Source organism: Oreochromis aureus, linkage group 3 (genome assembly GCF_013358895.1).
Source record: "Oreochromis aureus strain Israel breed Guangdong linkage group 3, ZZ_aureus, whole genome shotgun sequence".
Lineage (NCBI taxonomy): Eukaryota > Metazoa > Chordata > Actinopteri > Cichliformes > Cichlidae > Oreochromis > Oreochromis aureus.
In genome coordinates, this window is record NC_052944.1 from 60,259,878 (window position 1) to 60,287,729 (window position 27,852).

At 37.7% G+C, this 27,852-nt stretch overlaps 1 protein-coding gene and 1 long non-coding RNA gene across 3 annotated transcripts; both read right to left on the reverse strand.

Annotated features, from left to right (window-relative positions):
- Positions 1-2,155: 2,155 nt before the first annotated feature.
- LOC116325343 (CD226 antigen-like) lies at positions 2,156-6,861 on the reverse strand. 2 transcript variants are annotated; one of them, XM_031746190.2, is made up of 4 exons: positions 6,407-6,861; positions 4,059-4,412; positions 3,925-3,965; positions 2,156-3,828 (listed from the first exon to the last, which is right to left on the reverse strand). In XM_031746190.2, the coding sequence occupies exons 1-4, from the start codon at positions 6,474-6,476 to the stop codon at positions 3,814-3,816; spliced, it is 480 nt and encodes a 159-aa protein (XP_031602050.1). In that variant the 5' UTR covers positions 6,477-6,861; the 3' UTR covers positions 2,156-3,813. The 2 variants fall into 2 exon arrangements, with proteins under 2 accessions (XP_031602050.1, XP_031602049.1); XM_031746189.2 differs by having other exon boundaries at positions 2,156-3,965; positions 6,407-6,860.
- Positions 6,862-21,269: 14,408 nt separating this feature from the next.
- LOC120439363 lies at positions 21,270-25,029 on the reverse strand. The gene is made up of 2 exons (XR_005612591.1): positions 24,688-25,029; positions 21,270-22,158 (listed from the first exon to the last, which is right to left on the reverse strand). It is a non-coding gene; the product is annotated as an uncharacterized LOC120439363 (long non-coding RNA).
- Positions 25,030-27,852: the final 2,823 nt, after the last annotated feature.

Below are 27,852 nucleotides of genomic sequence, written 5' to 3' on the forward strand. Positions count from 1 at the left end.
CTACAACAGACCAATGTTATGTACAAATGTTACTGTATAATAATTACAAAAACATTTTCAGGATAGTTTTACAAAACTAAATACATTAACTTGATGTGGGTTACATGTAAAAAATTTTTTTTTACAGCTGATATAATCAGAAATGAACAATAGATTGCTGTAATTTTAAACTCAGTTACTACTCTAACAACAATATATTGCACTTTTTTAATAGGTGATATATTATTACAATAATTACAGAAAAAATTCTAGATTTTTCAGATAAAATTGTACATTTCTGTGATTTTATGCCTAACATTTTGTATTAGAACAGTATTTAATCATATTACTAGATACTTTGACTGTTTTTACACCTGTAAATACTTAATATAAAACAAATCTGCAAGACCAAATATGATTTTATATAAATTTAAAGCTAAAAACACGTGTATTTTATAAGATTGGCCTGTAAAAGAACAAAAATGTTCCATATTTTCATTACAGATAACTCGGTTCAAACTTTAAATGTGCACATATCCACTCTGGCTTCTTTTTAAATATGTTGTTTGACAACTTCTCACAGCTGTATTTCAAAATGTTTTTGACAGCATTTCCTTTATAACCTTTTAACCTTTATAACAGGATTAAATATGTTGGGATCAGTGCAGTCAGTGCCACAGATCACATAGAGACTGATCTCAATCTCTACAGAGTCACAGAGTTAGAAAAAGTTCACAGTGTGACATTGATGAGTGTTTCTAACTCAAACTGTGAACTTCTGCCGATTAAAACACTTTAATGTCGTATTTAGTGACTGTATTAATAAAAACAGGTGCAGCAGGAAGAAAACTCGATGTAAAACAAAGCGGTTGCTGACTCGAGAATCCAAACATGGCTCTTAGTGCGTTACTATTTGTGAATCCAGTTGAATTTAAAGCAAGTTCATTCTCACCTGTAGAGGCAAACAGGAGGCAGAGAGTAAAATCCAGGAAATAGACACACATGTCCCAGCAGGCATTTCATCCACTTCTGCTCAACAAAACTGAATAAAACTATTCTAAATTTCCAAATGATGAACAGAGTAATCTCTCTGTCTTCTGATGAAGGATGTGTTAAAGTTCTTTATTATGAAATCTGGCACTAATCAAAAAACACGCCAAGGGTTAATGGTGCACCAAAATATAAATATGAATAAGTGCCTCTGTGGGAGCAGATTAACTAGTGAGAAGTATTCGTTACTTCTGCCGCGGGGGTTGTGTTTTTAGTAGCGTTTGACACGTGCATTTAAACATGCTACTGTCTTGAAATTAAAGATAAATGCAGACACACAGATAAGACAGACAGGAACAACTGTTCGTTACTCTACCTTTGTTTGCAAACTTTACAGTAAAACACAAAGAGGGCGGATGAGTTCACTCAGCAGGGAGAACAGTGCATGAGAAGTATTGAGAGTTTAGGCCAGTAAGTTAAATGGTTTGTTTTGTGACTTTAGTCATCATAATTATCATATTACACCATAATTACACTTTTTTTGGATCAGCCAATCATGTCAAACTTTAATCAGTTAGACAAAAATGTATTTTTATGCTTTGAGTAAATGAAAAAAATATAGGAATAAAATAATAGCTCAAAGAATCTTGTTAATGCTGATATTTAGAGGTTCGGTCAGATTTCAGAATACATAAAAAGGAAACAGTTAAGTTATGATGATGTATTTGCAGTTTTGAACGTAAACATAAATACACACAGACCCTGTTCGTTACTGCTGTTTCCTAAGCACAGAATGTTTTTCATACCTTTTCTGCAAGAGTGTTTTTTTTGTGAGTGTGTGGGTTGTGTTAGTAATGAGGGTGTTTACAAAGTTAGACTGACTCTAATGACAAGGATCTGTTGTTCTCTCTGTCTCTGTCGCCCAGAGGTAAATTCTTTATGACAGCAGGTGCTATCAGATAATGGTTTAAGGCCACACCCACCAACTGTAGGAATATTCAGCTGACGTGAGCATGTGAGATATTTTTCTCTTCTTATGTTTCATCTTATTTTCAGTTCTTCTTAGCTGCTGCCATGGTTGATGTATGTTGCAATTTATGAAGTTGTGTTTCGTTGTGTCAGTGCTGTCTCTGACATTTTATTAGAAGGACTGTACGTAGGTCACAGTCGAAGAAGCTTGATTTTATTTTATTGTTTTGTGCTGGGCATGTGAGTAGGGCGCATTTCTTAAATAAATCAAAACTGGATTTTTATAAGTATCAAATGTTGACATTTTGTCATGTTTTCATGAAAAACAGGGAACATGAGAGCTCGTTGTAGCTGTTGCAGGGCTTCAGATGGACCTGTGTTATACAGAAAAACTGGAGCAGGAGACATGAGTTGTGTTCAGTCTGCAAGCTCTTCCTCGTTTGTTTATTAAACAGAATTTCACCATCTTTTTCTGTCCATGTACACGTCATCTTGTTGTCACATAAAAACACAACGTTAACTCAGGTTCAGATATTTTAACCCATCTGGTTATCTTGTTTGTTTAGGTACAAATTTACTAAATAATGACTGTATGTTGGTCCCTTTTACATACAGTGTAACTTACAACTAAATCCTCCTGCTCTGCAGCTTCAATAATATATCTGAGCAGTCGCACTAACACTGATTAACCTGCTTATTATTCACTTTGTAAACTCTCTTTATCTGTGAACACATGCAACAATACACAACGTCTGACAGTGACAACCAAACATGTTCCACCATCTCCTGTAAATATAAATATCAACACTTAACCGAGTTCTTTTGATTCCTCAGAGGCATCCGATGGAAGACAAAACACTGCTCAGTGCTACACTGAGACCATTTAACTCTTTATTTCTCTTTCACATTACTTCTAGAAGGGAAATGCATCCTGCATGACACTAACAGTTTTATTACAGAAGCTCTCTCATTCTAGTCTAAACAACAGTGTCTCAGTAACTTTCCACTCTTATCTACATTTTCCCAGGCATGCATGGGCGAGAGTCTGCAGCTTTCTACTCCCCAAGGACACATGGTGTCATACCTTTATTTTTCAGGGCTGTGTCCACTTAATACTACTCTATATAACTTTATAACACTTATTAATAAAAGCATAGCATTATTGAGGCACTGCAAATTATTTAATCCCAACACTCCTAAAATAAATATATACCAGGCTGTATGTACAGCGTAGAAACAAAACAAATGAGAACTAGATCATGTAGAAATCCTGTTTCAACATGATGTATGTGATCATACATTTTTAGGTTTCACACACTGCTTCCCAAAAAAGTAAATTATCAAATTGATAAATGAAAACATAATGATAGAAATAATTCTGGAAATAAAAAATAACTTTTGGTGAAAATGGATTGTAGCAGTCATTTGGGACTGGCTGCTCTATGAAGACTTGATTACATCCATCTTTGATTGAAATTACTGCTTATTAACAGCGAAACAATCTTGGAAAAGAAAACACTTAATTTCATTTATTTATTTTTTAATCTCTTTAATAATGTTTCTGAAGAAACACTAAATAAATTCAAGATCTGTTAGACATCTACAACTCACTGCTGCTAGCGACCCACTGAGCAAATTGACCTCGGAGTGACTTTTATCTGCCATTTAACACCAGGTGAGGTCTTTTTTTTCGATGTCTACTGAAATCTAGTGTTTTAATGTTCAAGTTGTGGACCTAGTTTGGATATATAGATGTCCAGAATTGGTCATGTGCCAATGGACCCAATATAGACATAATATGGACGTCTATCCGATGTCCAATGTTTAGTGGGTAGGTGACTTAAGGCTCACCTGTCGAGTCATCTGATGGCTGAATCAAATCTTCTTCTCCTGTGTTTTGGGTATTGTCAAGGTCATAAAAAAAGCAAGAGCTAGTGTAACAAGTATAACACTAACTGTTAAACAAAAGTCCAATCCAGAGGATACATCCTCGTTCCCTTCACGTTTCCTGTGTCCTCCTGTCTGACCTGCAGGTGAGAAACAGGTGTGAGGTGTCAGCTGTCAGGTAGGTGATGAGTGAAGAACAGAACAGAATCCATTTCCTCTTCAAACTGACTCACCTGGAGGAACAACTCTCAGGTAGACGGTGCTGATATATTCAAAAATGCTTTTTCTGCCATTTGTTCCTCTCTGGACGACGTAACACTGAAATGTTCCAGTGTCGTCACTCGTCACATCCTTCAGAATCAAAGACACGTCTCCGTCCTTCGTCCGTCTGTCCTTCAGATCCACCCGGTTCACAAACGATGGAAGCTGGTTCAATGAAATAAACTGCTCACCCCGGTATGTAAGGACATGTCCTTCCTGCAGGTCAAGTCTGAACCACTCCACAGATCTGATGGGCACGCTGATGTTTGGAGTTTGACATGGCAGAGTGACGTCCTGTCCAGGCTCAGCTCTGATAATTTTCCCATCTGAAACAGGGGAAAACCTCTTTAGTTCACAGACAGAGAGCCCGCAGAGCTCAGCTGAACTAAAGTCTTTTTAATCTGAGATTTAAAGCATCTGACACACCGTGAGTTCCCGCAGTATGCAAATACATTCAATTAAAGCTGAGACAACATTTATAATAAAAAGTTAATACTGAGTATTCTTACAATTATCCACAAAAATGTTTAAGTTTTAATCTCAGATGTTAGCAGTGACAAGCATGGATACATCATTGCTTACTTCATGTGTAGATTTGCCAAAGTGTTGAAATATATATCTTATTCTAAATAAGACGGTTCTGAAGCCTCATTTCAGACTCGCTGCTGCAGTAAGATCAGCAGGACCTGTTTTATTATTATTATTATGAACAAATACGACGTATTGACAAACCAGACATATCGAGTACAAGGAGATAGAAGACTTACAACAGCAACACAGATAGGAAACAGTCATTACACATTCAACAGCTGTACACAGACTTCCCCAGTTATACGGATTCCCTTCATTTTTTTGAGAGACTGTCAGTCCAGAACATGGCTGTCACCAAAACACAGCACCCAGAGCCTAAGGAGAAAGCCTATTTAGTAACTGGCTATCAGCGTGGTAGATAACACAGTTGGGATCACTATTCTGAATACCTGGTATGAAATGAATTTTCTTCCTCTATAGTGTATGACAGCAGAGTTTTTTAGTTAATATTGATTAATATTCTGTTTTATTTTTTTCAGTGTTGCAATTTGTAGACAGTCCCTTAAAACTTAGGCTCATGTATGTCTGAGATCAACTCCTTTGAATGAAAATGAGGTTGTAGATTTTTAATAACATGAAACGATGGTGTTATTGAAGGTGTTGATGCAGAAATTAAAAAATGGTGAATTCTCTTTTCAAATTAACCTTAAAAAGGGAAGCGATGCAACTCTAACGTTATTTCAACATGTGTTCTGACAGCAGTTCCAAAGCCTTAATTCATAAACCTTTATAACAGGATTAAATATGTTGTGATCAGTGCAGTCAGTGGCACAGATCACATACAGACTGATTACACTGACAGCTGCCTCAATCTCTACAGAGTCACAGAGTTAGAAGAAGTTCACAGTGTGACATTGATGAGTGTTTGAACTAGATCAAACACTAACTGCGAACTTCTGCAGATTAAAACACTCTAATGTCTGATTTATTGACAGTGTGAATGAAAACAGGTGCAGCAGGAAGCATCTGACAGAAAACTCATTCTCAGACCAATAAGCTGACTCAGTATAGGGCGCCGGTTGTAAAATTTCACACTAAAATTAACAGCAACATTTTTCCACATTTAGCTCAAAACCTTACAAAAACATGTTTTTCGAGTCATTTTTAACAACGTTTACTAAAATATTTGTAACTTTTTATATTTAAAACACAATTTTGAATGTTAAATCTAAATATTATATTTAAATCTAAATGTTACAGGAAACTAAATATTTAGCTAACATGCAAATTTATTGTGCGGGTCAATGGAAATACCAAAATAAAAGCTCTATGAAAACCTCTGGCGCTGAAGTGTGCCAGTAGTAGTCAGGTTGTGTCTGCTCTCCCCTGATGGTCACGTCTCACCGCTATGAGCTGCTTCACTTCTTGCCTACCAGCATGTCCAGCGATTTAGCTGAAAACATCAGAAGAGCCGTTTTGTCGGCCATCCAAAGTTTCAGCAGTAGTGCACCCTCAGCAGCTGCAGCCTTCACCTCGTAATCGTCGCAGCACATGTCCAGCTAAATCGCTGGAGTTTAAATGAACCCATTTTCTCAACCATATCTAAGGGTTGACAAAATCAGAACTTTCACTGAATCTACTTTCTGCAGCAGGGGCTCAGATCTTTAAAAGCTCCTCACTAGCATCCGATCGTGTCATGTACTCATAGACAGCAAGAATCCAAACATGGCTCTTAGTACTGCGTTGCTATTTGTGAATCTTACTGAATTTAAAGCAAGTTCAGTCTCACCTGTAGAGGCAAACAGGAGGCAGACAGACAGTAAAATCTGGCAGAGAGACGCAGATGTCCCAGCCGGCATTTTATCCACTTCTGCTCATTCAAAGCTAAATAAAACTATTATAAATTTCCAAATGATTAAGCTTTTTCCAGGAAGAACAGAATAACTGTGTTTTAAACCTGACTAGTTTAAACACTGGCCAGTGTCATATCAGCTCTGTGTGCTGTTTTTCAGCAGCTCTCTCTGACTGTCTCGTGACGAAAGAGGAGTTTATGTTCATTATGAAATCCGGGACTATTTACAAAACAATACCAAAGATAATGACGTTCCTGCATAAAAATAACAGGGAGTGCCTTTTGGGAGAGCAGACTGACGTGTTCTCTTTTGTTATTAGCTATTTTAGGTGTGTGTTTTAACATGTGCCCTGATTGTTGTCCTTTCAAAGAGATGTATTCATTGTCTCCACCCCTTAAGCATTGCATGGGTGTTATCCTTTCAGTCAGTAAACACTATTGGTCAATTACTTTTGATTCAATTCTGATCAAACTTTGTAGGGCTGTAGAGTGGATTCATATTAACAGATTCCACTCTACAGCCAAGTGCAGAAAGGAGATGCTCTGCCCCCACTGCTGAGGAGTGATCATTACCAAGAGGCTACAGATACTGTCTGCAAAACGGATCAAACGTCAGCCACCATGTCTATATGGATGACGTCAAGCTATAGGCCAGGGGTGAATGAAACTGTTGATGGAACAACAGAGATCCATGAGTACATGGACCCCACAGCCAACACAGAGATGAGTTAATATAAACAATTCTGGTCCACCATGTTACTGACGTTCCCTAATCATGAACACTGTAATAAAGTATTATTTTTTATTTTATTTTGAATAACATGAATATGTTTATTTATATAGCGGCACCTCACGACAACAGTCACCTCAAGACACTTTTTATTGTTAGGTAACAGGTCACAGATTCTGTTCATGCTCACTGCAAAGATTAACAAAAACATCTCATTGATGACGCATCAAACACGTTAAAACCGTCACCAAAATGTTATAGATTCTTTGGACTGATTCCAGATCAGATTAAAGCTGCAGTCACTGGTTTAACAGGACAGTGTTTTTCCCCTCATTCTTTCCATGACGAAGCAAAATCTCTCACATATACATACACACACACAGCAGCTGCAGGTATGGCCACTCCACCTGGCTTTGCTGGCTGTACTTATTATCATTATTATTATTATTAACAAGCATCTTAAAACCATAATGAAAACTTCTTTGAACTACTGATCAGAGCACAATGTGTATGGAGAAGGACTATCACAATAAGACAGAAAACATGACAAACACAGAAACAGAGACCCAGGGTGTGTTCTAAAAGTACTTATTCCTAACCTAATACATTTTTGTGCAGCCAGTTCACTTCAATAAAAGCAGCGGTGGGAATTACTGGCGCAAAAATCCTGAGGTGTGGCTGTGAGGGAGAGCGCTGCAGGCCTGACAACCAAGTGTTTCTCTCTACACCCAGCCATTGTTACTGAGCCACATGCATCAATTGCACAACACTTCTTGGCTTTAATAGCACGCTGCAAGCATCAGGCATTAATCTAACACAGATTTATTTTTTTAACAGATATCTCATCGTGAGGATGGAGTGAAGAGTTCCAGGATAGTGGCAAAGTTTTAGGACTGCAATAACAACTTTGATCCATCCACACAAAGTGCCCATTATGTCCTTCCTGTCCATGAGAATTCTTGACTCACATCATTAAGGGCTGGTCCCATGGGTGTGTGTGGTGACCTTCATGTCTGTTATTCAATACCTGTTCAAATGAATGTGGTAAGTGGGTCTGTGTATTTGTTTACATTCCTCACAAATTCTCTGGCAGAGGAATTTTTTTTACACCTTTAATACATGAGGGGACTTCTACGGAAAAAAACGTGTAATATAGAAACCAAAACAAGTTAAATAGATTTATTGCCTCAAGCAGTTCAAAGAATAATTCATGTACATGGATCTCCCTCTGGTTAGAAAGTCCCAGTCAGCAGCAGTCTGCTGGACCAGAGCTATACTAATTTTATTATTTTAACATGGGCCAGGTTCAGTTAGCAGTGTTTTAACCTTTAGTTAACAAGAATGTGATTTTTCTGAAATTCAGTTTTTTTTTTGTGAATGTCCTGGGCTCAGAAACACACTCCTCTTTTTCTAACTGCAGTGATCAATAATGGGTTGGTCCCATGGGTGTGTGTGGGGATGTTAATGCCTGTTATTGAATACCTGTTCAAGTGCATGTGGTAAGTGGGTCTCTATGTGTTTTCTTTCCTCAGGAATTCTGCCTGAATCACTGGATGAGGAATTTTTCCTTTAATCTGTCAGTCTGTCCCAGGGCAGCTGTGGCTACAACTGTAGCTTGCCTCCACCAGTGTGTGAATGTGTGTGTGAATGGGTGGATGACTGGGTATGTAAAGCGCTTTGGGGTCCTTAGGCGGGGCTAGTAAAAGCGCTATACAAATACAGGCCATTTACCATTTACCATTTACCAATACATGAGGGGACTTCCACAGAAAATCATGTAATATAGAAACCAAAACTAAATGGTTCTCTTTCAGAAGAGATGGAAGAAACTATTATTTTGGCAAACTGTTATTTTTGTGCAAAGTTAACTTAGCCTTGCCCTATATTAAGATAATAAAATTAGTTTATGGGAATATAAACTTTAATTCCATCTAAATTTTGATTATAATCAATGCACTCAGCTTGAATCAGTTATGTACAACTTACATACAAATTTCGCACTCGGTAAGCCGCAGCACACCAACGTACCCTGAGTTAGCGATCCAAGATGGCGGCACTGAAAGTAAAAACTGTGAACTTTTAACTTGTACTGCCATTGCTGTGTATTTGTGACTGACTAAATAAGTCATACACAGCGCAGGCTCTATCCATTAATGTGTTTTTAAGTGCAAATGCCCCTGCCTTGCTAAGTACCAAAACAAATCCTGATTTTTTTTTTTTTTCTTAAACACCAGTGGCGTCACTCCCGATTTCTGACATCAGAGTTCAGAGGCATGTGGAAAGTGGCATTATTCAGCATTAATTAGTAAGTACCTGTGCACTGATACAATCTGTGGATGCAGCTTAATAACTAAGTTAGCTAACATTAGCACTCCATTAGCACGGTGGCCCCAAAAGGTCAAACTGCAATGGATGATTACATTTGAAAGTTCATTTGACTTCAACAAAGTGTTTTTGAATTTTTTCCCTTATTTTCTTTGCATTTTTTCTTGTTTATGTTTTTTCTAAGTTGACTTTCCTTCAGTGGTTTTTTTTGCATTGTTTCTGGGGTTTTTTACCCTCAAGTTATTATTTTTTTCATTTTTATTTCGTTATTAAAATATTTTTCTTGTTTTTTTTCAGATTTTGTCTATTTTTTTTATTTTGTACCCTAATCTACGAGGAGTTGAAGCTGCCACTAGGCAAAAAAATAGAAGTATATCACGTTATATACTTCTATTTTTCTTTTGCCTGGGTGGCAGCTCTACGCTTCCGTACTAATCTGTTCTTGTTTTTTTTTGTCATTATTTATTTATTTATTTATTTATTTATTTATTTATTTATTTTTCAATGGAAATGCCATTTTTTCTGTGATTCAGTATGAAGGAAAAATTGAAGATCCTTCCACTAAATATATTGTAACTCTGTGAGCATTTAGGAGATTCAAATTAAACGCACTTCTTCCAGTTTGAATGCTGAACTAAGCTTTGTGTCTAGAATCAATGTTAATTTTATCATTATTTATGTATTTTGTTATTGTATTGAGGTTAACACTTTGCATTATTAGGGGTGTGGGCTCTTTGACTGACAGTTAGATGCTACACAGGCAATTGTAACTTTTAGCTTAGTGCTAGGCTTCACTTCAGCTAATTGTAGTCCCTGAACTGGACCTGTGAACTGTGTCTGCACTGTTGGAGTTTTTTTCGTGTATCTTTTCGTGTAATTATCTGACTGTATGGCTAATCACGAGCTTTTTAACATTCTTCTGGCTCCAAAGAAGCAGCATATACTTAAACTTCTTATGCTTAGATGCAGTATACAGAAATTCAAGGAAAAAAAAAAATACAGAAATTAGGAAATAAAATCACTGCTAAATAAATGTAAAACTTTAATAATGATTAATAAAAAAACACCACACAAAATAACACATTTCAACAACCTTTAACAGCTTTTCTAATAGTAAAGGAAATAAATTAACATGTACCAGCATAGCAGCTCTTGAGATGTTTAAACTGAAGTAATAGAGAGACTGAAGACTCTCCTTCTGTATAGTTGACATGTAGCTATATTCAGCGTATTTCAACCTTTTGATTTATAAAAAAAAATATATATATATAAAATAATATAACACCTGTAAACTGCACCAGAAGTCATGCAGTTGTTGCAATGTATGCAATGGATCCTGCACACTATCAGGAAGATTAGTGATTGTTTATAATCCACAGAGCTTCGTCTACACTCAGATCATAATATGCACACAAACCGTGCTCTGTTTGTGCTGTCAGTTTGTGTAGTTCCAACCTCACAGAACAAGTTTGATCTTACAAATAGCTGCTCAATCAGAAGATAAAACTAATCCACTCATTCTAATATTGTAGCATAGATCAGTGTTTCCCAACCTTTTGGAGCCACGTCCCATATTTCACATTAGAAAAATCACACGGCACACCACCTAAACAAAAATGTCAGAAGAAGCATATTAATAATTTTTCCCCACGCACCAGTCATAGCGGAATTGGTTATGTTTTTTCCACAGTATACCTTTTTTGCTTTCTTCTGACCACTACTCATGCTAGGCCCTTCATCTGGGTCGGAATTTTCTCCAGGACTCAGGTCAGATTGACTACTTTTTCTTTTCAAATATTTATCTATTGCCATTACCCACTGCATAGTCTCACTTGCAGCGTGACTATTATGTAGTTTCTTCTTCGTCTTCTGTTTTACTGGCAGTTGGCAACCCCTTTAATTAGAGCAGGTAGTTGCACTGCCCTCTAGTGGTACAGAATGTAATTGTTCTGCCCGTTACTCACTCCGGTCACTAAGAGTACTAATCAGGTGGAAGCACATAATCTTCCACGCCACACCTGATCATTTCTCATGGCACACCTATGTGCTGCGCCACACTGGTTGGGAAACACTGATATAGATATGTTGAATGAATACATTTACATAATGCAGTTTATCTTCCTGTGCAGAAATCTCATGAAAATACTTAAAATGAATAAACACTGTAGTTCCACATACAGCACACAGCGATGAACAAACAAATATATGCATAATAAATCCAGACTAATAAATCTGTAGTTTACATTTTGTTGCTACACTTGAAATGTTTTGTAAATGTGTATATGTAACATGGAGTATGCATAAATTTACATAATGATCAGCTGTTGTTTTATATATGACTCATAAAATGGAGACGGTGGTGGATTACACGCATGAAGCTCATGCATGAGTTCAGTAGGAGAGAGATCTGTATTTATTTATCTGCCTGCATCACTTCCACATTCATAAACTCATTTCATCAGACTGATCCCATCATTTTCTTGCTCGCCTTCTGTAAGTCAGTCGGCCTCATCTCAGTGCTCTTCTGTCTTTCTGCCTTTCACAGTCTCATTCATGTGACCCACCTTCTCTCTATTTCCACCTCACCCTGGTCACTCAAAGTCCCATCTAAACCTCCATTTTCATCTTCATCGTCATCACCAGCATCTAGACTCCTTTTAGGTCCTGTCCTAATTCCTGTATTTGCTGGGATATTCTGATATAGCTAATCAGAGTCTAACTGCCAAATAGCTTATCCAAATTGGGAATCAGCATATCATGTTCAGTTGTTCCACATTATCCCTATTTAACCTATTTAAATGTTGTTTGGTAGGCAGTGAAGAAAATATTTGAATATAATCATAATCATCATCGCTCAGTTATACTGGTTCAAAGTAGCTGCTTCAGATTTATTTGTTGATATTTGATATCTGTTCAGTCTGATTCAGCTCCAGCTGATAGAAACTACTCTGATACTGATAATCCACATTTAACCATCATTAACTTGGTTTTAAAATAGTTATTTTAAGTTACACTCTCTATTTTTTACTGGTCTTAAGCTGGGATCATTTTTAGCTCATCGGGCCCAAGGACCATTTTCACAAGAATCTCTGCACGTCCACAAGTGTTGGTCAGATATTGGTAAAATATGATTAATTGTGAATCTCTTTGACTACAGCATAAGAAATACTGTAACCTGTGAGTTGTGATGATGAGGATGATCAGATACCAAATCACTGACATGGCAGTTTAACTTTTATGTGCAACATATCTATTAGTTTCCATCTGATCTGAAGGTTGGAATGAATCCTAACCCAACGGCTTTGTGCTTTTTGTAGATAAAAAAAACAACAGCACCACCAAGTAGACCAAAGACAGACAGACCAACTATCAGTCCAACAGATCCATCCTCTGTGTCTCCTCCTGTGTGACCTGCAGGTGAGAAACAGGTGTGAGGTGTCAGCTGTCAGGTAGGTGATGAGTGAAGAACAGAACAGAATCCATTTCCTCTTCAAACTGCTGTCAGACATTATCTACTGCACTCTGATCACATCACTCAGACCAGCTGCTTTCTACAAAGTCTCATCAACAACATCTTTAGAAACAAACATCAACAACCAGGAAGCAGCTTCACCTCTGATCACACACACACTCAACTCTACTCACTCACCTGGAGGATCAACAACTCTCAGGTAGATGATGCTGACGGGGTCAGTGTCCAGATTCGCTCGCTTCCTTCGAATCATTCCTCTCCTGAAGACACGACACTCGTATCTTCCACTGTCGTTTCTCGTCACATCCTTCAGAATCAAAGACACATTTCCATCCTTCATGTGTTTGTCCTGCAGATCCACCCGACCCACAAACGATGAATGCTGGTGTTCTGGATCAAATTTCTTGTCCCGGTAGAAAAGGACATATTCATTTCCCAGGTCAGCTCTGCTCCACTCTACAACAATAATCGGTTTGTTGTTGTTTGGCACTCGACATGGCAGAGTGGCGTTCTGTCCAGACTCAGCTGTGATTTTTTTCTGGTCTGAATGAGGAAACAACACAAAGTGGAGAGGTTAAAGGTCAAAGTACAACTGTTTATTTCTACAGCAGCCAGAGATCTCAATAAGCTCTGTTAAGCTTGCCCTGTACTACGGAGTGAGTCCAACATTACCAGGTTATCTTCCTGTTATGGTAAATGGCCTGCATTTGTATAGCACTTTACTTAGTCCCTAAGGACAGTCATTCACCCATTCACACACTGGTGATGGCAAGCTACATTGTAGCCACAGCTGCCCTGGGGCGGACTGAAAGAGGCGATTAATCTACCCTGGATTCATCTACACTGCCGATCAGGATAATTAGTTACACAAAACTGGTTTAGTTTTAGTAGGAATTCGTCTGTGCATTAAATGTTTTAGTCAGTAAGACTGGAAAAAAGCTGCAATATTAAAGTTTGGCCTATTTAAAGGAAGGTGAAATACTGAAAGTTTATTTACTTTAACAGACACTCAGGATCAAATAGCTCCACAGAGTATGTCATACCCACAGCCACTGCATGCTGCACTGTCACACCTACAGCAGCAGTGGAGACATGTGCGAATGTTCTTTGTTGACTTTACCAGAGCACAACAAAGCCACTGTCCTCAGAGAATAAGGAGCTAGTTTTGAAACGCCTTGAGGAAAACAAGATGAGGAAAATAAGTGGAACGGACTTGACACAGAGACAAACGACAAACACAGAGGTAGCACTGAAGCAACAGAAGGGAACTAACCAAATACAACATAACCACGATACTGAAACCTAACTTGAACATAACTTAAGGATTAAGGGTAGAAGGCAGACTGATGGAGGATAGAATAAATGACATTAAGGAAAAATAGAAACATAACTGATATTAAAAAATGACCAAAACTTAGACAAAAGGTCCACAAAACAAAAAGAATCACAAACCACACCCAAAAATTACAACGAAAGCAGCCCAAGTCTCTGCATGCTGCCTTTTCTGTGGCTACAGCTGATTGTACACACAGAACACAAGCATGCAGATGTTACCAACTCCTGAAACTACAACACAGTGCACTGACACACACATTACACTTGTCCGTCTCTCTGACATCTGGATTACAGCGACACATGTTGAGTCCACCCAGCCTCGCGTCGCCTTCACACACGCAGACAAAACGAATCAATATGAAACAAAAAACACAGTTATTACTCAGTTATTACTCTTAAACCAAGCTGGAACTTCTTTTTCTCCAAACCAAATGCAGACATCGTTGGATTTTTTTTCACCTGCAGAGACGAACACGAAGCCCAAAAATAAAATCGACCAGTATAAAGCAGTTCCTGCAGCCATTTCCGCGTTATTTCACTTTGCCAAGTCAGGTCAGTCTAAATGACGATGTGATAAACCAGACTGAACTTGAATTGAATTCAAGTCTGGAATTAAATTCAACGCTTAGGAAAGCTAAAATGGAGCCATGACAACCGAGTTCAACCGCTTCCTCAAACTGCAGGGCTTGGTCACGTAACGTCACGTAATGTGACGTTACGTGACGTAATGTGACGTTTGTTACGTTTGTTACGTTTGTTACGTTTGGCGGAGCAGAAAAAAAAAGTAGGATTTGGAAAAAAAGAAGAAGTTAAAAAATAATCACAAATATGAAAAAAATAAAAATAAAAAATAAAGTCAGCCCAAGTGTAGCTCTAAAAAAGCCAATGAGAGTGTTGGCACGAAAGTTTGCTCGATGACTTAGTGAGCAACAGAGACTACTTCATCGTCTTCTTTGTTTGAATTAATAGAAAAATAACACTAAACTAAATGTAGTAAATAAGTAATCAGCTCTTTCTTTCTTTCTTTCTTTGTAAGAGCTAAATCCCTAATGCAGACAAACACAAAGTTGCTGACAAATAGCCACGTTGAGCAGTTACACAGTTCCAGCAGAAATTTCCATGTTAACTAGTTCTGCTGAGAACTAGTTAACACTTAGATTACTATAAATGTCTGAGGATACTGGTGTTCAGTGAATATCACAACCTGAGTTCAAAACCTAATCAAATTTGACTAAATCAAAGTTTTAAAATACCATTAAAGTCACTGATTTTGAGAATAGTGTTTGCAGCTGCTGTACCCATTTCCCTTTAGCAGATATTACATGAGGATGACTTGAAGCAGAAATGCTTTAAATGGTTTCAAGTGTAAAAAAAAAAAGAATACAAAAAATCTAAAATTATTTGTTGTATGTGTGCTATTTGTATGTTTTCAAGAGTTGTTGCAATAGTACTTACAGCTCCTTCCCGCGACCCTCCATTTGTAGGCTGTCACACTGAACTTGTAAGCTTCATTTCAACAAAGAGAATGAACAAGCTTCCCAAAGGAAAGCGCTCTATAACTCAGATTACCCTACGGGCATCCCAACAGACAATTAAATATGTGTTTGATTAATACCAGAAATTCAATCCAGTTCCCAGAAACTCACACAGTCACACATTCCAAGACTAACCATCTATTTGGATCATAACCGAACTCTAACCTAATAAGGCTCCATGGATTTATTAGGAGAATGTATACCAATAACTGATGTAATCAGAAAATAGGTCACTAGAACTTTCTCTTAAAAATAACTAAGTAACTGTAATAGGACACAATGCATTTTATATTATCAATACTTAATTAGACCCTAAATACATACATACATACATTTATGCCAAAAAGAGAAAGCCTACAATTACAAATTAATTAGTAAGTCACAAAGTCATAAAACTGTTGTTTTAGACTCTTCAGAGCAGATGAGACTGAGGACTGTTCACTGCGTGGAGATCACTTTTAACTTAAAGGTTGCAGATAGGGCTGTGGTTTGTGGCTTTGCAGCAGGGTGAGAGGTGGGAGCGCTGTGCCTTGAGATGTAGGATTCTCAATTTTTGCTTTTGTTATTTGCTGTTTATAGATTCTCTTAGTTTAGTCTAGCCTTCCCAGTGTCCTCATGTGTCTTGTCAAGTCTCCATCACTGTGAACTAATTCTCTGTTCAGTTATGTCCTGTTTTATTTTGATAGTCCTCTGCCTCTTGTGCCTTGCTTTTAGCTTTACATCCCCTTGTCTCGTTTTCAGCTTTCATTGAGATGTGTCTAGTTTCCCCAAGTGTCTCCATTTCGCTCTGATTACCTTTGTTTGTATATTTAGCCTCAGCTTTCCCTCTTTTGTTTTTGTTTGTTCTTAGATATTTGCATTCTACATCAGGCCGTTTTTTTGTTTTTTTGGACTCTTTTGAAGGTAGGCTTTCATGATTGACAGTTCAGAATAATCCTTCTTTATCTAATACTGGCACTTGGTGGAGTCCCTCAATTCATCCCCCATTGGAAACAGGCTGCTTTAGCTCCTCCCCTTTAAGAGGACCCTTCAATTTAATGTACCAGGATGCAATCTAAAAAAATGTGATTCATTCATAAAGTTACACACATTCAGACACACAAAAACAGATGCAATTGCACATACAGAACCTTACATCATGCATGTTATCGCACATAACCGATGCATGTGCACAGACGCTTCTATAACCATTTTATATGACTTTTCACTTTAGATTTAAGCTTTTAATGAAGGAAGGGATCTTAAATTTGTCAAATTATACTTCATGTAGAGCTTCAGTTCTTTTCCAGTGTGTGTGTGTTTGTCTGTGTCTTTGTTCACTATTGACATTTGAACATGCATTAATATTGAAGGTGTTTTCATATTCATGTCAGTAGAAACTGACTTTTATAGAAGGATCAATGGATCTGTTTGTGTCCCGGTCACCCAGAGATACATTCCTTATGACAGCAGCTGCTATCAGATATGGGTTTAAAGGCAGGCCAGGTCTTTTGTTCCCGAGACTTGATTAAGGCCTTCCATTAATGCCCTCCCTGCTTGCATGGCTTTATGTGCTGGATTGTCTGACTTCTTTCTGCTGGTGATGGTTTTTGTTCTGGCTCCTCTTCTTTCTCAGGTCTCTGCTCAATGAGGTATTCACTGAGAACACTATCAGTTTTGGCCATCTTCTTTATGTGCTCATGTAGCGTACAGTCTCAGGGGGCTGGGTACTCCTTTAGCCACCAGCTACACCAGCAGGGTGTCTGATCACTGGCAGGGCGGAGGTTTGATTTACCGGATCTTGTTCTTCTCATTCAGCTGACTCTTCAGGACTTACTATTGGCAGGTATTTGGTGGTTGTGGTTTTCCTAGCAGTCTCTTTGTGACTGAAGTACACATATCTGTCCTCAGTGTTTACAGTATTGATTTCCCTCTCTTTGTTAACATCTGCCTACAGCACACTTGGATTAAAAGGAATTGTGGCTTTTGTGAGTCCGCCTTTATTTTCTGCAAAGGCATACAGTGGTCCCTCGCTATAACGCGGTTCACCTTTTGCGGTCTTGCTGTTTTGCAGATTCTTTTTGTGCAATTTTGCATGCTTTTTTGGGTTTTTGTTTTGTTTTTTACAATGCATTGTGTTCTGCGTCCTGATTGGCTGTAGACCATTGCCAATCAATCTCGTGCCGTGTCTCCTGTACAGTAGGATGTGTTCATCTTGTCAAATTTACATAAATCTTTGATCGCTAGGGGTGTGACTCTGAAGTGCTGTACTGTATGTTTGTAAGTTTTCTCCAACAAACACAAAAATGTCGATGAAACGTTTTGCACCGTCAAAGTCACCTGCGGGTGTCTTTGGTTTTATTCTATAATACTGGACTTATTTTTCTACAAAGGTTTGAACTTTGAGAGTGTTTAAACAAGAGAGAAAAGTGTTAAAATGTTCATGCCTGTCTGAGAAAAGTGTATAAAGTGTGTAGTGAGGGGTTTTACAGACTTCAAACATCTATAATAATTGTAAAAAATAAAGTTAGCTACTATTTCACCTATCGCTGGTTATTTTTAGAATGTAACCCAGCGATAAATGAGGGACCACTGAATACATAGTACATTGCTAAATGTTTGTACACACAGCTCTTGCTAGGCGCACTGGCTTACACTGAGTGACTGGGTTTGTTTACTCCCACTAGATCTGCTTATTACATACATAATGCTCACACATTATTTTAAAACTAAAGAAAATCACATATTTGAACAATCAGGTCATTTTAACAGAATACAATATTGCAATAAAATAAAACATTGTGGGGGAATGTCTTTCGTCAATAATACATTTCTTGTTCTTACACAAATTACATTCTGATGTCAGTGCTGTAAATTCTGGTGTGTGAATCAGTGAATTGATGGCTCGTTTCCTCTTGGTGTTTGTTCAAATATATATTTTTTCATTAGTATGGCTAAAACAGGATTACATACCGACAAAGCCCTTAAAGACCATCCTAAGGGAAACAGACGTCACTACAGTAGAGAACAGAAGAACAGGCCCTTTCTGATGACATCATAGAACGGAGATAGATTTGCCCACTGCCATAAGAAGATCATTTGTAACCTTCACTAAAGCTGTTTCTGTGCTGTGATGAGCTCTGAAACCTGACTGAAACTCTTCAAATAAGCCATTCCTCTGCAGATGATCTGTTAGCTGTTTGACAACTACTCTTTCAAGGATGTTTGATATGAAAGGAAGGTTGGAGATTGGCCTATAATTAGCTAAGACAGCTGGGTCTAGAGATGGCTTTTTGAGTAAAGGTTTAACTACAGCCAGCTTGAAGGCCTGTGGTACATAGCCGATTATTAGAGATAGGTTGATCATATTTAGGATTGAAGAATTAATTAATGGCAGGACTTCTTTGAGCAGTTTTGTAGGAATGGGGTCTAAAAGACACGTTGATGGTTTGGAGGAATTAATTATTGAAGTTAACTCAGAAAGATCAGTTGGAAAAAAAGAGTCTATGAATATCAATGGTACTAAAAGTAGCTGTAGATAATATTACATCTGTGAGATGATTTTGAGTAATTTTTTCCTCTAATGGATAAATTTTATTTATGATGAAGTTCATGAAGTCATTACTAGTTAACGTTAAAGGGATGGTTGGCTCAGTAGAGCTCTGACTTTTTGTCAGCCTGCAGTGCTGAAGAGAAACCTGGGGTTATTCTCATTTTCTTCAATCAGTGATGAATAGTAAGATGTTCTGGCTTTGCGGAGGGCTTTCTTATAAAGCAACAAACTATTTCTCCAGGCTAAATGATGATCTTCTAAATTTGTGTTCTTGCTGAATATTTATTAATATTTTGTGCTTTTGCTGTTCCACACTTTGTAGACGGTCCCTTAGAGCTCAGGCTCATGTATATCTGAGGTCAACTCCTTTGAATGAGACTGAAATTGTCGAGTTTTGTTTGCATTAATAATATGCAAAACGTTCACATCCCGTCAGTATGTTAGGGTTCGGAGGGATGAGAGCTGTTTGGAATGACTCTATACATCTAAATGTCTTTTACGTTCTGATCATGAATCACTTTGGAAAACTCTATCTGATAAGGTTAAGGTATGGTTATGGTTAGGGTTACGGTTATGGTTAGTGCTGGAATGGATGGCTGGAGTGTGTGTTACCGCCGTAAGCGATATTGTATTAGATTCAATTGAGAAAATCATCGGAATCATCGGAATATTACACGTTGGGAATCAGAATGCAGCTGTTGGAGCTCCAATAATGTTTCTGATGAGGTATAGAGAGCAGAAGTTGAAATATTTCAATTTCTTACCAACTTAACTTCAGTGAAAAGTAAAAAGTGAAGTGTTGTGATTCTGTGATTTTAAAAAAAACCCCAACTTTGTTCATTTGTTTTATTTACTGAGCGTACTTATTTACTCACCTCCATTTGAATCAGTTGGTTCTGAAGCATGGATGTGTGTCAGTATCCATTATGACTTATTTCAGATATACAGTATGTCTACACTAACATATTTTATTTAGCATTGTTCACTCTTTATAATTTACCCAAGTTTAATTTTATTTAACAGGTGATGAAGCTGCAATTCTGCTTCATTATTTATTATATTTGGATTTTAACATGTCTGGGTTCAAATCTTTGAATGTGCATATATCCACTCTGGCTGCTTTTTAAATGTGTTTTCTGACTCACAGCTGTATTTTAACAGCATTTGACAGCATTTCCAAAGCCTTCACTCATGAACCTTTATAATTATGCTGTGATCAGTGCCGTCAGTGCCACAGATCACATACAGACTGATTACACTGACAGCTGCCTCAATCTCTACAGAGTCACACAGTTAGAAAAAGTTCACAGTGTGATACTGATGAGTGTTTGTAACCCAAACTGATTGTGAACTTCTGCAGATTAAAACACTTTAATGTCGTATTTAGTGGCTGTATTAATGAAAACAGGTGCAGTAGGAAGTTAAGCTCTCACAGTCGTAGCTCTCTACAGTAATTAAAATAAAATGGCTTCCTGATCAGGAAAATGAAGCTAGGGCAGAAGTGTGTTAAAGCTGTGGTGGTCTGCATTGGCTGACCAACAGACAGTGATAGCTGCAGTTGCAAAGAGTCTTCGATCTTATAAAAGTCTGTGAAAAAATGACTTTTCGAGTTGATCACTTTAAAATCCTTCGTGCTGAGCTCATGATTTTCATTTTGGGTCACATGCAAAAAATATACAATTTCCCAGTTAAATTTTGAATAAACCCTTCCCTGCTGTCACCATAAATCTGTGGGTGTCACATACCATTCCCCAAAAAATAAACAAAAGCAATTCGTACTGTTTTCCTGTATTTAACCTTTTTGCACAAGGAGGTTACTTGTGACTGGATCACTTCCAAACTTATCCTGCCTTTACACAGAAATTCACTCGTTCTCCTTGGAACACATCGCTCCATTTTATTAATTTATTTGTTGACAAAATAATTTCATTATTGTTTTTCTCCTTTTGCATTAGTTATCATCTTGTTTTCATTGGTAAAATAAATAAACAAATACATAAAAACTATGAGAAAATTATTGGTCAACAAATGTAATACTGGTAGAAATAAACTAAACTGGAGAAGTTTCCAAATAGCAGAATTAAAGCTGTTCATACAGACTCCGCCTCTACAAGCAAATCATCAAAGATCAAAATTGATAAATGGAAAAATTAGGATAAAAATTATTTTGGTGGAAGTGGATTGTGGCAGTCTTAAAGTAGGGACTGGCTGCACTATAAATACTTTATTGGCATTATTACTTTTTAACAGCAAAATAATCATGAAAATGAAAATGAAAAAAAAAAACTTATTCAGTTTTTTGTTAAATCTTCTTAAGAAAGCTTTTAAGTAAAAAGGAGAAATACACTAAAGAATTCAATTGTAATTGTGTTATACGTCTACAGCTGATTGCTGTGTGTCCATCGCTGCTCACTACAACTCTCAGGTAGACGGTGCTGATATGATCAACAACGCTTTTCCTGCCATTTGTTCCTCTCTGGATCACGTAACACTGAAATGTTCCAGTGTCGTCACTTGTCACATCCCTCAGAGTCAAAGACACGTCTCCGTCCTTCATCCGTCTGTCCTTCAGATCCACCCGGTTTACAAACGATGGAAGCTGGTTCAATGAAATAAACTGCTCATCCTGGTACATGAGGACATGTCCTTCCTGCAGGTCAAGTCTGAACCACTCCACAGCTCTGATGGGGACGCTGATATGTGGAGTTCGACATGGCAGAGTGACGTTCTGTCCAGGCTCAGCTTTGATGATTTTCCCATCTGAAAGAGAAGAAAAGTGTTCGTACACAGTGAGGAGCAAACAGAGAGACTGCTGAAGTGAAGAAACCTAATTTGAATTGAGATGTAAAATAATTGGCACGTTAAGATTTCAGTTGCAAATCCAGTTATTGAAGCTGATGGAAGTACTTCTAATAAACACTAGCTTTAACTGATCTTCCTCTGGAGATCAGATGAGAGCTCTGAATTGCTCTCAGACAGATACACCTCAGGAGAGATTACATTATCCAGTGCAAACGTTGTAACAGTTACAAAAAGCACACAGGCTTGTTATTAACAACCAGCAGCGTGGCAAATCAGAACAAAATTTATTAAACAAAATAGCTGCAAATATGGAACTGCAGAAAAGAAAACAGAAACGTAAGTAGCATGGCTGCACTGAACTGTTAATTAAGGCACTTTATTAACAAACATTACTTAAAAGAACAAAGTTCGCTGCCACTATGCTGCCCTAGTTAAAATAACAACTCAATACAATAGTTAATCAGTATGGTGGAGATCAGGCACTTGGGAAGGCAACCGACAGGGAAGAGTGCCCAAGGGTGCCAGCATTTACTCACACGTGCACTCTCTCTGCAATCTCACTGTCACACTCACTGGAACTTAAATAGTGCATTATACTTGTTTCCTGGTGTGTGCACTCACATGCCCTTTAACAGTTACACAAGCTTAAACATTTGCAGGTTAAAGAGAGGCTGTGATCATCACCACCTACAACAGGAATGAGTCCAAACTGCCAGAGCACAGGCCACAGCTACCCCTTATAACCAGCCTCTGATTAAGAGCTAAGGGAGGGGTGAATGTTCATGCTGCATTCACAGATACCATGCATGAACCAAACATCTCACGATTGGAGGGCAAGATGGCACCTGCCTTTGTCTGTGTGTTTGTTTACTTCACATGTTGTTTTAGTGTCTTTGCTACAGTTTTGTCTGGTGTCATCTCCCTTCGGATTTATGATCGTCATGCGATAATCTGCTATGGATAATTTTCAGAGTCAAAGAAACAGGGTTGTTTTCCCACAGCTGCTTGAGCACAGCGCAGCACCAAGTTTACCTCCATTCTTGCCGGTCAGCTCATTTTTGCTTCAGAGGCCTCAACATTAAAATGATGTCAAGTAATGCCCACTCAATTGCCAACAAGTCTTATATCTTAACCCTCTATTGCATGACTTTTTAATTTTTGGGGGAAAAAATATTTCACCCTATTTTGGGGAGCTTTAGGATCCCTAATAATATATTAATCATAAAATTTGAAGACTTGCAAAGATTTGATCTTATAAAAGTCTGTCACAAAATGACTTTTCGAGTTGAACACTTTAAAGTCCTTCCTGCTGAGCTCATGGTTTTCATTTTGGCTCACATGCAAAAAATATGTGATTTACTTTTGTAAGAATTTCCCTGTTAAATTTTGAATGAACCCTTCCCTGCTGTAACTCTGACATCTGTTTGTAAAGGTAGGTATGTGCTTTGAAATTGTTTTGCACTGACATCGGAATGTCATTCATGTAAGGATAAGAAATGTCCAGCATAAAACAAAGAAGAGTAAAAAAGTTCACTCTTTCATGAAGGCTTTATGACATCTTCAATGAAACACGGCTGTCACAAAATCTCAGGGAACAACTGGACAGGTGTTTCATCATACCATTCGACAACCAAAGGTTTAACAAATACATTTAAACAGGTGTAAACTTAGTCATTGATTTTTTTTTCTTGCCAGACTAAGAAATCTGTGTGTTTTACAGCGTTTAGATTCAAAAACTGACATAATTCACACTAGAAAAATAACATTTTATGACCAGATTGTTACCATTCAAGTCTTCTAATGTGTGGCACTAGCTGTAACCATCTGAATTAACTAGGATCATTGAACTTTCCCTAATCATGAATGTTTTCATACAGTTTTATAGTTTTTATTTTAGTATTATTATTAATAATAATAATAATTCCCCCTACTTTATGGGAGTTTGGTGTTTCTTGTTTATATATGAATCAATAAATTAGTCTTTTATCCCCGCCCACACTTACCACAAATTGGATTGTTGCCTCAGGACATCATTGGGCAATAAGGTTACCAAAATGTCACAGTTCTTTGTGTATAGTCATTTAGTAAATCTTTGAAAAAACAACTAACTGATTCAAACATTTTAATTTTAACAAACATCAAGTTGATTTTCATAGAAATGTTTAATGGAACAAATAAATAAAGGGTAAATGGACTGGTTTTCATGCAGCAGGAAAAATCAGACAATAAACTCGATGTAAGTCAGACTCAGAGTTTGAATTTACCCTCCCTCTGAAACATATCTCAGTATGAACAAAATCAGAGTTTTTACTGAATCTACTTTCTGTAACAGGGACTCAGATCTTTAACTCTTTCTTATTGTGCCATGTACTCAAAGACAGAATCAAGCATCAGACAGAAAACTTGTGAACTTGTAACATGAGTTATAATCCAAACCTCAGTGTTAGTTTGTGAATCCTGTTGGATTTAAACTAAGTTCAGTCTCACCTGTAGAGGTAAACAGGAGGCAGACAGAGAGTAAAATCCAGCAGAGAGACGCACATGTCCCAGCAGGCATTTCATTCACTTCTGCTCATCCAAAGATAAATGACACTATTCTAAATTTCCAAACAGCGATGTCTATGTTTTTCCAAGAAAGACAGAATAACAGTGACTTAAACTTGACTAAATCAAACACTAGTCAGCGTGACATCGTGTGTGTTTGTTTTCAGCAGCTCTCTCAGTCTGTATTCTGACAAACAATATAATGTTTATTATGAAATCTCTCAGTCTTCAAAGGACACGGGCTATTATGCTGTTGTACATAAATATGTGGGAGTGCCATTTGACAGAGCAGACTGACCTGTTTTTAGGTATATGCAGTGTGTGATTCCACATGTGCCCTGGATACAGTGCTTTCAAAGAAAGTGTTCATTTCCTGAGTTGAGAAGGATATATTTGCATATCTAAACTTAAAATAAAAGATAAAAGCAAAGAAATTCAGTGTGTTAAACTCTGATTGTTTCCAAATATGACAGTCAAACACAAAGAGGACCGATGAGTTCACTCAGCAGGGAAAACATTACATGAGAAATGTTGAAATAAATTCAACTGAGTTTTATTTCTAAAGGAAATTTGAAACTTTGCCAGAGCGGATGTGTTCATATATTTTCAGATTCATATATTTGAACTTCTGCTGTCAGTACCTGATTTGAAATGTTTTTAGCGCACCAACAGCTCCACCTTTTCTGAGTCATATTATTAAGGCACACAAAAATCATCATTTTCATTCACGTGTCTTGACGTCAGGAGCCACTACTCCTCCACATCTAAAGGAGCCAGTTGAGGTGTTCCAGGCAATGTAATGGAGGGTTTTTTTAAACTGACTCTCACGAAAAGGATCTCTTGTTCTGTTTGTGTTGCTGTCACCCAGAGGAAAATTCCACATGACAGGACAGGACTTTCTAGCTGAGATGAGCATGTCAGATATTTTCCTTTGTTTGTTTGTTTTTTTTAACATCTTATTTTTAGTTGTTTTCAGCTGTTGCCATTGTAGATGTGTTTTAAAATCTATAAAGTTGGGTTTTGCTCTGTCAGTGCTGTCTTTGACATTTGAAGGTTTATCTAAATAGTGGTAAAAGAAGCTTGATTTTGTTTGTATATGTGTGTGTGTGTGTGTGTGTGTGTGTGTGTGTGTGTGTGTGTTAGACATGTAAGTGGAGTGCATCACTTAAAGAAATCAAAACAAAAGAACACTGACTGAGGTTCACATCTTTAAACCCACTTGGTTACATTGTTTTTTTAAGTATGAATATATAAAATAATAACATTATATCACTCCCTTTTAAATACAGTGTAACTTACAGCTGAAGTATAACTTACAGCTGGCTCTCCAGCTCCAAAAATATATCTGTGCAGTAGCATTAATACATTGAGTCCAAGTCGACCATATTCATAACTGAACAGCTTCACTGAGCATGCTGCCGCAAGGCGGTTGGTGCCTCTCATGGTGGTAACACCCAAACTAAATGGTGGACACCACAGGTGGAGGGAGCCACCAGACTGAGGAAGGAGTCCTATGGCTTGGTTAACCTGTGGTTCTTTGGAGGCAGCTGGTCGTACCCACAGGCCAAGTGCAATGTAGCTCGGGCAGTGGCTGAAGCAAAAACTTGGGTGTGGGAGGAATTTGGAGACGCCATGGACAAAGAAGATGCCTTAAAGAGATTCTGGCAAACCGTCAGGTGACTCAGGAGGGGAAAGGGGTACTCTACCTACACTGTGTATAGTGCGGGTGAAGCGCTGCTGATTTTGAATGAGAACATTGTCGGGCGGTGGAAAGAATACTTCAAGGACCTCCTTAATCCTACTGACATGTCTTGAGTGGAGGAAGCAGAGTCTGGAGACAAGGGGGAGAACTTATCGAATTCCTGGGGTGAGGTTACTGAGGCAGTTAAAAAACTCCTTGGTGGCAGAGCCCTTGGGGTGGATGAGGTTCACCCTGAGTTCCTGAAGGCTCTGGATGTTGTAGGGCTGTCCTGGTTGACACACCTCTACAATGTTGCATAGAGATCAGGGGCAGTACCTCTGGATTGGCAGACCTGCTTTCGCCACTGCTCTACTCCCTCTACACTTCAGACTGTCTGGCCACTCATGGCTCCAATACCATTGTGAAATTTGCTGATGACACAGTACCATCTGGGCAAGAACAGAGAGGCTCAAGAGGAGATTCTACCCTATGCAGAAACCCGAACTGGAGATGTTTGTCCTGTGAGCTATGTTTAGCTGGTTCATCGTATAAGATATGACACAACAGACTTACTGAACACCAACTGCTGTCACTCTCTTGGAGCATTTTCCTACCACAGGATCTATTGTTCTTTCCCAACAGAAAAGCCAATTCAAAAATGTAATTTAAAAGAAAAGAACAGAAGCTGCACGCAGTGAAGAACTTTATGCAAATAACATCTGTGCAGGTCAAACAAAAGGTTTTTAAATTCTTCTTTAAATTCACCATAAAGCTACTTCATCAGCTGTTTTAAAGAAAAATCTCTCTCTCTCTCTCTCTGACACACATACTCACACTGTTCAGAGGTCAACCTTTAAGATTCAGTCTGCGGTGCAGTCTTATCTCTTTACTGTTATTTATAATGTTTTGATTTAAGCTAGGTTTCACCGTTTGTCTTTTATGCAGATCTTTAACACACATTACTTTAGTTTTTAGTTATCTCTAAGAACTAGTATAAAAAACCCCACCTCCAAGTCATCCTTCTTTCTTTCAGTGTGAAAAACTTCACACTTTGAAAATGTTTACATTTAGTAAACCATCCATTAATAAAACTGACGCTGAACATCTTAAGAAAAGTACAGTTTTGACAATATTTCATTTTTTTCACATCAGTGAAAATACTCCTCTAATAAATCGTGGAAACCGACCAGTACAGATCCAGAGATGTTATCCCTCTCTAAGAAATAAATGCATAAAATTGCACAAAATTATTAGGAGCCAATTACATACTAACTGAACAACTGAAAAAAATAAATTAAAAAAACTGTGCTAATAACCAGTTCATATAAGAAAACATATAAACCATTAAAAAGGTTTTTTAATTCTTAATGGAATAGAAATGAACAAATACTTCATTTCTGAATGCATTTCATATACATTCACTTTAC